The following is a 10,950-nucleotide window of genomic DNA, read 5'->3' as shown; positions in this document are numbered from 1 at the left end:
GCCTGGAGAAGAGGAGGCTCAGAGGTGACCTCAGCACTGTCTGGAACTCCCTGAAGGGAAGTTCTGGCCAGCTGGGGGTTGGTCTCTTCTCCCAGGCACTCAGCAATAGGACAAGGGGGCACGATGGGCTCAAGCTCTGCCAGGGGAAATTGAAGTTGGAGAGCAGGTGGAAATTCTTTGCAGAGAGAGTGCTCAGGCATTGGAATGGGCTGCCCAGAGAGGGGGTGGATTCCCCATCCCTGGAGGTTTTTCAGCTGAGCTTGGCCGTGGCACTGAGTGCCATGATCTGGTAAAGGGACTGGAGTTGGACCAAGGGTTGGACTTGATGATCTCAGAGGTCTTTTCCAACCCAATCCATTCTATGATTCTATGATACAAGTTTATTCCAGAGGCTGAGTCATCACAAATATATTGGAGTCACCTCTCCTAAACCTTCACTCTTAGAGCAATGGGTTTTTGTAGGGTGAGCAAGTCTGGGGTCTTAAAAACCATTAAAATAGTGAAAATGCTTGTTTGGAGGGTGTTGGACAGCTCCAAGAGCTGAGTCTCTGCTTCAGGTCTCTCCCCCAGCAGGACACAGGTCCCAGCCAGCCCCATTGTCATTTCCAGGGTGACACCACATAGATCCTTCCCCTACCAGTTGGTTTCAGCAAGGAGAATTCACCTCCCCAGCCCCAGTTCTCAGGCCGGGGTATCATCTGCAGCCAGGAAGGGGGTTGGTTGCTTGCTCCATGTTTCAGCTCCACATGGATACAAGGCAAGGAAGTTCTTGGATCCCAGAGGGTTTCTCCCAGATAATCCAGCTTGTCAGGTCCAAAGCTTTGGGATTGCTACACAACAGAAGGGGCTGAGGTGAAGCTTCTCAGGAAAGGAAAAAAAAAAAAGCTGGAATAAACTAAACCAGGTCATCTTGTTTGAGAAACCAAGGTAGGAGGTGAGACCTCAGGTGAGTCTGAGCTGCAGAAGGGGCTGGGGGAAGAAGGGATGGAGAGGAGGAGCTGGAGTTGGTCCTTCCAGCCACTCCCACCCTAGGAATGAAGCCAACAGATGAACTGGGAACACACCTGGGGTAATTATTTTGTTAAATCTGCCTAATTCTTGGGTTTCTCAGTGGAAAAACGTTCTCACTGGAAGCTTTTGCAAAGCCACCATGTCTGGCTGCAGGACACCAAGATAAGCCATGTGAGAACACGACAAGCTCTGCCCAGTCCTGAGCCAACACTCAGCCCCAGTCAGGGCAAGCACTGACCCCAAACCCCACAGGCAAACCTTGCCTCATGCTGCAGAGCTGCTGCCCAGAGTGCAAGCCTCTTCTCAGCAGCACTTGGGTGTTGCTCCAGGGCTGGAGGTCAGCACAGGCACAGAGCACTCCCTGCAGGAACGAGATGAGCCATCAGGAATAGAGCACGTTCCCTCCACCCCCCAAAATCCTCCTCCCTGCAGTGCCATTCCCAGCTGGTATTTGCAAGGTGCACCCCAGAGCAAAGATAAGACAGGTTCTCCACATCCTCAGCCAGGAGGGAGCAGCAATTAGCAGGAGCATCACAGGAGCAGCACATGGATGGCTGCAGGAATGTCCTTATCTGCTTGGAAGAACCTGGATGTGCCAGGGTGTGAACTCCCCACTCCCCCAGGAGCAGCTCTGCTGGTTCCAGCTGCCAGGCTGGCTCCTTCCCTGGCATTCCATGGACCTGGTGGAGCTGTTTGGATCCCTCACACCAGTTCTCAGAGTCATCTTTCTTATTTTAAACAATTTCTGTCATTTCTTCCAATGGCTCCTTCCCTGGCACTCCATGGTCCTGGTGGAGCTGTTTGGATCCCTCACACCAGTTCTCAGTCATCTTTCTTATTTTAAACAATTTCTGTCATTTCTTCCAATGGCTCCTCACTAAAATTCCCAGTGCTGAGATCAGAGGCAATGGCTGGACTCACCTGGGATAACAATGTGCCAGCAGCACCAGGAGCTCACCTGACACACAGGGATTTCCTGAACACTCTGAATCCATGGGGCAGAGATCACCTGCACTGCAGGTCACCCATGTTGACCAAACACACCAGTGTGAGGCACAAACACACCACGGGCTGTGTGAACACCCTTCATGTGTCAGGAGAGGGCTCTGACACTGGCACTTGGACTGGGGTGTGGAGTGGCAATCTGGTGTTTTGGGGCTGGCACTGTGGGGATTTGGGACTGGCCTGCAGAGGTTGGGCCAACACAGCTGGCCCCGAGGGCACAGACCTACCTGTGAGGAACACACTCCCCCAGCACGGGCTGGATCAGTCACAGAGGACTCTACTCATTAATTTTAATCTTCAAAGTGATTCATATCCATCAGCTACAGAGAAATGTTTAAGCTTCAATGCCCTCACAGGAATTGCACCGCCTTGGCAGCACTTCCACTTGCCTCTGAAGAGCACTCGCTGACCTTTCCATGCACGTAGTTTAGAGCACACCCCGTGTGTCTTTCCAGACAAAATCCCTCAAAGGCTCCTCAGATCTCTCAGCACAAAGGTTGTGGAATGCTCTGGGGTGGGGTGGGGTGGTGATTCCGAGTGCCAGACTCCAGGGGGAATAATAATTAAATAAGGTCATCTCCAGAAGAAACGAATGGAACCATCTTCATTCACACCTTCTTTTGTCATGTCAGCCCCACTCTGCTGAAAACCTGGAGACAGTTACAGTGGGAAACAAAGCACAGCCTGAACTTGAGACTGGGCAAGACAAGCACTTTGATCCTCCAAGGTGTCTCTTGAGTTACAGGGAAATACCCTGGATCAGCCATCTCCGAGTGCTGCACTCCAGGTATCCTTCACATCCCTGATTCAGCACCTCCACAGCTCTCAACCCACCACTAATGAAGCACTGTCTGCTCTCACCTGTCTCCTCTCTCTACAATTTGATCCTCCTCTTCACTCCAGAGCCTTTCTCCATCTGTAGCCTTCCCAACAACTCTGCCCTCTGCCCCCCAGAGGGAATCCCATCTCACCCTGTCCTTCAGGGGTCTTCCCTGCTAAGCCACCCACCTGAGTGCTCAACACCTTCTGCCTTTTACCTCTTCTAGTTTTTACTTCTGGCATCACCCTCCTGAGAAAAAAACCCTGGAAGCCACAGTCTCCCCCATTTCTCCTGTGACCACAGCCTTCTGTTCTTCCCTCTCCTTGACTCACCCACCAGCCATGCTCCATCCTGCTCTCCCCAGGGTCACACTGAGACTTTTCTGTGCACTTCAGGATTAGAAATTACTGATGATGTTCTCCTCCCAGGGAAGTCTGTCTTTCCAATCTTCTACACCCAACTGATCTGCTCCTCAAGAGTTTCCCTAAAAGGCCACAGAGCTCAGATACAACACACAGAGCACTGAGGACAGGAAAGCTGTTTGCAGTCTCAGGTACAGCAAATTCCTGCAAGGAATCTACTCTGGGTAGCTCTGCTGTCAGCAGAATGCCTATCACAGAAACATGGAATCATTAAGGTTGGAAAAGACCTCCAAGACCATCCAGTCTGACTTTTGACCAAATACCACTGAAACAGAGCCCCAGATGACACATCTACTTGTTTATTCAACCCTTCCAGGGATGGTGACTCCACCACCTCCCTGGGCAGCCTAATCCCTGCAGGTAAAGCCTCTCTGAAGGGAAGTAAACTCCCAAAATGAACAGTTGTATCTGTACCTAAACCCACACTGAAGCCCTTCCCAGTCTCTGCTGGTGGGATTAGATGAGGAGCAGCCTGTGGAAGGCAAGGCTGACACAGTTTCCCATTCCCACAGCTCGTGCTGACCAAGCAGAGCAGGTTCAGGGGCAGCACATCCCTAACCCACCTCCAGACCCACAGTGGTCAGGTGTCACCTCTGATACCTCTGGGATGGCAGCAGATCTTGCCACATACAGACATCTTGGCACATATTGAGATCTTGAGGGGCTGGAGCGGGGCCAGAGAAGAGCAACGAGGCTGGAGAAGGGACTGGATGTGGCACTGAGTGTCCTCTGAAACACCTCCAGGGGCAGAGAATCCACCATGTCTTGATCCAACCCCACTGTGATCACCAGCCCAGGGCACTGAGTGCTCTGGGCTGGTGATCACAGTGGGATTGGATCAAGGGTTGGACTTGGTGATCTCAGAGGTCTCTTCCAACCCAACTGAGGAGAAGGGACTGGAGCACAAGTGCTGTGGGGAGAGGCTGAGGGAGCTGGGGGTGTTCAGCCTGGAGAAGAGGAGGCTCAGAGGTGACCTCAGCACTGTCTGGAACTGCCTGAAGGGAAGTTCTGGCCAGGTGGGGGTTGGTCTCTTCTCCCAGGCACTCAGCAATAGGACAAGGGGGGGCACGATGGGCTCAAGCTCTGCCAGGGGAAATTGAAGTTGGAGAGCAGAAAGAAATTCTTTGCAGAGAGAGTGCTCAGGCATTGGAATGGGCTGCCCAGAGAGGGGGTGGATTCCCCATCCCTGGAGGTTTTTCAGCTGAGCTTGGCTGTGGCACTGAGTGCCATGATCTGGTAAAGGGACTGGAGTTGGACCAAGGGTTGGACTCGATGATCTGGGAGGTCTTTTCCAACCCAATCCATCCCATGATTTTATACACATCTTGGATGCACGTGACTGTGCCCCGTGGAGCACACACAATGGGTGTATCATTTTCACCCCGGGCTGTTTTCCAACCCCAAGGAACTCTGAGAGCAGCAGATCCCATCTGCAGGTCAGTAATCCTGCCACTGGCAGCTGCAGCAACCACGTCATTGCCAACCAGTCCTGCCACAGGGCAGTTCCCCAGCTCAGAAAGGAACGAGACCACAGATGCCCACCCAGCCAAAGTCCTGCTGCTTCCCCACACGACTCCAAACCCAACCAACCAAAACCAGTTTTAGTTCAGTCAGGCAAGCACAGCCCATCACAACCTGCCCAAACTTGAGCCAGCAGGAAAATGTCTCCAGGATAAAGCAAGACTTGGTTCAGTGGCCACAGGTAACTGACACCAAGTGCAGAGGGGGAAGCTCCGGCGCTTGGAGGGACACAGACCACACAAAGCTCTGCCTCACACAACACTAATTAGAGAGGATTGCTTTCCTTCAGCAAGGTTCACAACTCTGGCAAGAACAAAGGCTGCACAACTGCATGACACAGCCAAATGCAGCTGCTCCTACTCACACAGCAGCCTCCTGAAATGCTCCGATGGCTCCGGAGCCTGTCAGGGCAATGCTCCCACTGCTGCAGTTGCACAAACACTCGAGGCTGTGGGTGCTCAGCTCTGCAGGTGGTGAGAGACAAAGGGCAACTCTGCATGTCTCAGCTTCAGGCTGAAGCACAACTGCCTCGTGGTGCCACCAGGCAGAGGATGCACCTACAGCTAGAGCTGGGAACTGCTCTGCAAGTAACTCTGTTTGATGCAGACGAGGCTGGATCTAGCACACATTTTCCTGAAAAACCACCATCAGTGCTCTTAAGCAAAGTTCAACTCAAAACAAGCTGGGGTGGAATGGGATTTTTGGGTTAAGGGAGGCAGCAGGATAACACCTGAAGTCTCAGGGACCAGTTCCACAGGAAGAGAGGCAGATAATCCACCTTCCCTTCCTGCCAGCTCCAGCCCAACCACCCCAAGCTGCGCGTTCCACACACGGGGGCACGGTGAGGGACCAAGCTTTCACTTTAGGTGTAATAGAAAAACATTCTTTACTCTGCAAGAAGTTGTCTTTACAAATATATATTTATATATTTAAGCCCATTTCAGGCCATAAAAGCCCATAAAAAACAACCAGTACCTTTTTGAACAAGAGAAACTGCGAGGCAGAAGTCTGAGGGGACAGACTCCCACCCAAGGGCTGCTCTGGCGCTTCTCTGAAGGCCTTTAGTTAGCACATAAAACCATCTCAAAAATCCTTTGATCTGAAGGGGGGGCACCATTCTCAGCCCACCTTCACCACTCTCTGTATGAGGTACACTGGAATCACTTTTACATCATCACTTTAAGAAGGAGATGTTGTATCCTGAAGACCAGCTTTTCCAAGGAGCGTCTGGGAATGGGTTAAAGAGGTTCAGATGCCGCGTGTGGCTCCAACCACAACGTGCTGTTGTCTCAAAATAGAAGAAGTTGATACTAAAAAGCTATTCCAGATACATACAAGTACAAACACTAGAGCTGGTCAGGAAGATTCAGTTTCAACATTTTTTTTTTAAAAAAAGCAGGGAAAACTTTCTGCAAGTGTGGCTTTTCATTTCCCCTCTCCTCACTTTCCTACCAGTTCCATAAACCCTCCCGAAAAAATCCCGTGTCTGTTGTCAGAGTGCAAAGTCCATCCAAATCTCGTGTTTCAGTTCACTATCACTACACTTTACAAATCCTGATGGCAAACCAAAAGGTCTCGATTGAACTTAGCAAAAGTGATATCTAGAAAATATTCCAACACCAAGAGGTCTTACAAAAAAACTTGAGACTACTAAGGCAATCTAAGGCACAGTGTTTTGGAAGAAGTGCTTTCTCCCTTTGGTGTTGCTTTATACACATCACGTGTATGAGTCCGAGGATGATGGAGCTGCAGAGGATGCCAGGCCTTCTCCCAGGCAGGAATTCCACCTTCTGCTGCAGTTTCACACATAGGCTCCCAATGCTGCGTGAAACTCAGTCAGACATTGCACCAGCTGCTGAAACTTGGGTCTCTCCTCAGGGTCCAGGGCCCAGCAGCAGGCCATCACTGCAAACCTGCAACACAGGCAAGGTGGGAGCACGTCAGCCAGGGCAGTACAGCCCCAGCCCAAGGGGGAAAACAGCCCTGGCCACTGGGAAAGCTGCTGATCAACCAGAGGGAGACGAGCACCGCTGGGTGTTACAGCACATGGCACTGAGCAGCTCCTGCAGAGGAGACACCTGCAGGGACCAGCACATGGGCTGTCCCCAGGGGGCCTGGGCTGATTCGGGAAGCAATCCAGGAGGGTGCAGCACACAGTCCTTAGAAATTGCTCAACTGCCTAAAAGCAGGGAATCATGGAAGGGTTTGGGTTGGAAGGGACCTTAGAGACCATCCCATCCCATCCCATCCCATCCCACCCCCTGCCATGGGCAGGGACACCTTCCACCAGCCCCGTCCAGCCTGGCCTTGGACACTCCCAGGGATGGGGCAGCCACAGCTTCTCTGGGCACCTGTGCCAGGGCCTGCCCATCCTGTCAGGGAGGAATTTCTTCCCAATATCCCATCTAACCCTGTCCTCTGGCAGTTTGAAGCTAATCTGCATTGTCCTGTCACTCCAGGCCCGTGTCCCCAGTCCCTCTCCAGCTCTTTTGGAGCCCCTTCAAGCCCTGGCAGGGGCTCTCAGGTCTTCCTGGAGCCTTCTATTCCCCAGGTGAACACCCCCAGCTCTCCCAGCCTGGCTCCAGAGCAGAAGGGCTCCAGCCCTTGCAGCATCAATGCGGCCTCCTCTGGACTCTCTCCAGCAGCTCCATTGCCTTCTTCTGTTGGAAGCCCCAGAGCCGGAGGCAGCTCTGCACACCAGGAGTCTGACAGGCCAAACCAAAGGGCGAGGCAAGGAGGCAAACCCTGCTCTCTCTCTGCCAAGCCTGGCTTTCCACACAGCTCAGACAGCAGAGGTTTCCCTCCCCAGGGTGGGGCACTTACAGCTCGTCGGGGCAGTTGATGGGCTGAGCTATTCGATAGCCATCCTTGAGGTACGCGGCCATCTCGAAGGGGTCGATGTCCACGTAGGGCGTCTGGCCCAGCGTCATCAGCTCCCACAGCGTCACCCCGAAGGCCCACTGCAAAGGGAACACAACATGCTGAGCCCTGGCAGTCCTGCACACGCTGCACAAAGGCAGCTGGAACCAAGAGCACACGCAGGAAGAAAGCTCTACGTAAATTCCACGTACGACACGACAACACGTTGTCTTGAATTGGGCTGATTAAGAATCCCAGAACTGGTGTTAGAGTTGCCCAGAGAAGCTGTGGCTGCTCCATCCCTGGGAGAGTTCCCAACCAGGCTGGACAGGGCTTGGAGCAACCTGGGCTGTGGAAGGTGTCCCTGCCCATGGCAGGGGGTGGAACTGTCATTCCATTGACATGGGCTTTAAGGTCCTTCCAACCCAAACCCTTCCATCATTCTATGAAGTTGAACTAAAGTTAAAATCTTGGTGCACTGAGATATCAGTGCTAAAAATCATGTATTTACTGCATTTTTAGCACAGTATTTCAGAACAGTTAAATCTAAACAATATGAAACACCAAACAGTTTTAATAAAAAAATCAGTCATTTTTTCTACTTTGTACTTCTTCCAAATATCTCCAAAATCCTCAAAAACAGGTCAGTGAAATTCAAAGGGTCAGAAGGGCAGAATGAATGAGACCATCATTGTTTTGAATCCAAGTCATCTGGGGATGTTCAGAATTAGGAGTCAGGAGAATAAAATAAAGACTTCACCCCAGTAAACCTGACAGTTGGATCAGCATTCAACACATTGAGCCGACAGTCCCTGCCAGGAGGAGCTTAAAAGGATGAAAACCCCATCAATCAATCCCCACACAAGCAGAGGACAAGGAAAATGATTTATGAGCTGGTATCCAGAGGCCCAGGAGAGCAAATCCTGCACACTGGTGACTCACTGCTCGAGTTACACATGCTGCAAACATCAGGATTCATTAAAAAAGGGCAGAATTCTGCCAGGCTCCCAAGATTCTTGTTCTAATCAGGAGAAATGCCAGCACTCCCCTTGACCAAAGCCTTAAGGAAGGGATGTTTTCAGCTGGGAAGGTCAGGAATGGCAGAGGCACAGACACAGCTCTGAGCAGCCACCAAAAGAGATAAGAAATGAGGGACATGGACATGAGATAAAGGGGCAGTCAAGCAAACCCACTCTGAGAACTGTAACTCCATAAGGAACTGCAGAAAAACAGCACAAAGAGATGCAGAGCTTTGAGTCCAACGGTGGGAAACCCACGGAGTGAGAATTCCACAGCAACTGTGGTTTGTTTTCCTACACTCTGGCTGCCTGAGAGAGCTGCTGGCTGGGGAGCAACACAGCACTGGGAAGGTTTCAAGCCAGCAAAAACCACTTGGAAGAAAGGCATCCAAAAAAGCAAGGCTGGAACATCTCGGCACACACCACCCACGCTGTTTGTACCACATTTCATCACCCATTAGCACTCACGTGCAGGGGATCACTGTGTCTGTTCCTTGCAAGCAGACAAAAACATATGACATCAGACTTTGGGGAAAAGCACCCAGGTAGATGCAAAGCTGGTATTTAGGGCAGGTGGTATTTTCTACACACAGAAAAAGTGGCCATTTTTGAGCTGTATGAATCTCAGATGGCCACACAGCTGCAGTTAGAGCTGTGTATTAGAAGGTGAGGGGCATTTATTCTATATAAGGGGAAAAGGAGTTGTGTTAAAGTGGGAGGAGCAGATGCTGAATTGCACTGTTTATGCTCCTGAGGTTCCTTCATCCTAATAAAATTCCACATCTCACTGCCATTGTTACATAAGCTTTTATTTCCAAGTCCAGTCTTCAAAAACAGCGAATGCTTTTGTGTTCCAGAATTAAAATAGTAAAAAAAAAAAATCAACATTTATTTGAGCCCATTTAGCACTCTAAAAACATGCTTTTACAGGCAGCTTTGACTTCCTCTTCTGTCTTCAAGTTTGGTACAACACACACCCCGACCCTGCACGTGTTTTCCAATGAACACAGAAGTACTTGTGGAGCAGAGCTGGCACCTTCCCCTCCTTCCTTCTTTTCCTTGTTGTTTATGTGGTTTGTACAGTGACCACGAGGGCAGAAGAGTGAACCAGAACTCCTCAGAAGTTTTCCAAACTAGCCCCAGAGTGCTGCACCAGTCAGGATGCACCCAAGGGTGAGGTCAGCACAACACTGCTCTCCTCTTCTTTGAAAAGTCACCCCAAGCAGGGGAGGTTCTTGATAAGGGGAATAAAGGCACCCTTGGGAAGGGATGGGATCCAGGAACTACAGGCCAGGTGGTCTAACACCACCTCCTGCCTGTGTTCCAGAGCATGTTGTCCTGGAAGTCACTTCTGTGCACATGGAGCACAGAGGTGTCCAAGGGCAGAGTGTGAACAATGCAAGTCCACCTTGACTTCCAGAGGGTGGTGGGCACTGACCAGGCTGCCCAGGGCAGTGGGCACAGCCCCAAGGCTGCCAGAGCTCCAGGAGTGTTTGGATGATGCTCTGGGGCACAGGGTGGGATTGTAGGGGTGTCTGTGCAGGGCCTGGAGCTGGACTGGGTGATCCTTGTGAGTCCCTCCCAGCTCAGGAGATTCTGTGACAAGCAGACCAGTCCCAGTGCAGCTCACTGAATTCAACTCTCTTTCCTGCCAATGCTCCCAAGGGAACAGGAGGCAATGGCCAATCTTTCTGTGCAAGTAGGCCCTGACTGAACTCAGAACCACCTCCACAAGATGCAGGGAACAGGTGTAGGGACACTGCTGTGAACAAGTCACTGTCACCTACACAGTGCCATGATCCACTGCATCCAGCTCTGGGGATGAGCTGCTGGAGAGTCCAGAGAAGGCCCCAGAGATGCTCCAGGGCTGGATCCCTCTGCTTTGGAAACAGGCTGGGAGAGCTGGGGGGGCTCACCTGGAGAGGAAAAGGATCCAGGGACACCTGAGAGCCCTTTCCAGTGCCCAAAGGGGCTCCAGGAGAGCTGGAGAGGGACTGGGGACAAGGAGTGGAGGGACAGGACAAGATGGAATGACTTCCCACTGCCAGAGGGCAGGGATAGATGGGATATTGGGAAGAAATTCCTCCCTGTGAGGGTGGGCAGGCCCTGGCACAGATGCCCAGGGAAGCTGTGTGGGGATAAAGAAAGATTTTTGAGTTGAGAAAAAAGGTTTTTAGAATAATAGACAAGTACTGGGGGCTGCCAGCAGGTGCAGGTTTAGTTCTGTGAGAAAGATACTAACAACTAGCAGAAATAAAGGAGGTAAGAAGGTTTCAAGTTGGTCTGCTCATGG

The 10,950-nt window shown here is 51.4% G+C and overlaps 1 protein-coding gene across 2 annotated transcripts in view; it reads right to left on the bottom strand.

The window, feature by feature from the left end:
• Positions 1–5,646: 5,646 nt before the first annotated feature.
• Positions 5,647–10,950, bottom strand: part of RYK (receptor like tyrosine kinase) — a 70,338-nt gene continuing 65,034 nt past the window's right edge. For both annotated transcript variants that reach the window (XM_071566492.1, XM_071566494.1), the window contains exons 14-15: positions 7,603–7,739; positions 5,647–6,692 (exon numbers count right to left, since the gene is read on the bottom strand). In XM_071566492.1, the coding sequence (XP_071422593.1) occupies positions 6,581–6,692; positions 7,603–7,739 (249 nt within the window). In that variant the 3' untranslated portion in view covers positions 5,647–6,580. The remainder of the gene's footprint in view (positions 6,693–7,602; positions 7,740–10,950) is intronic.

The sequence above is a fragment of the Pithys albifrons genome, chromosome 11 (genome assembly GCF_047495875.1).
Source record: "Pithys albifrons albifrons isolate INPA30051 chromosome 11, PitAlb_v1, whole genome shotgun sequence".
Taxonomy (NCBI): domain Eukaryota; kingdom Metazoa; phylum Chordata; class Aves; order Passeriformes; family Thamnophilidae; genus Pithys; species Pithys albifrons.
This window is presented reverse-complemented; position numbering and strand designations above follow the sequence as displayed.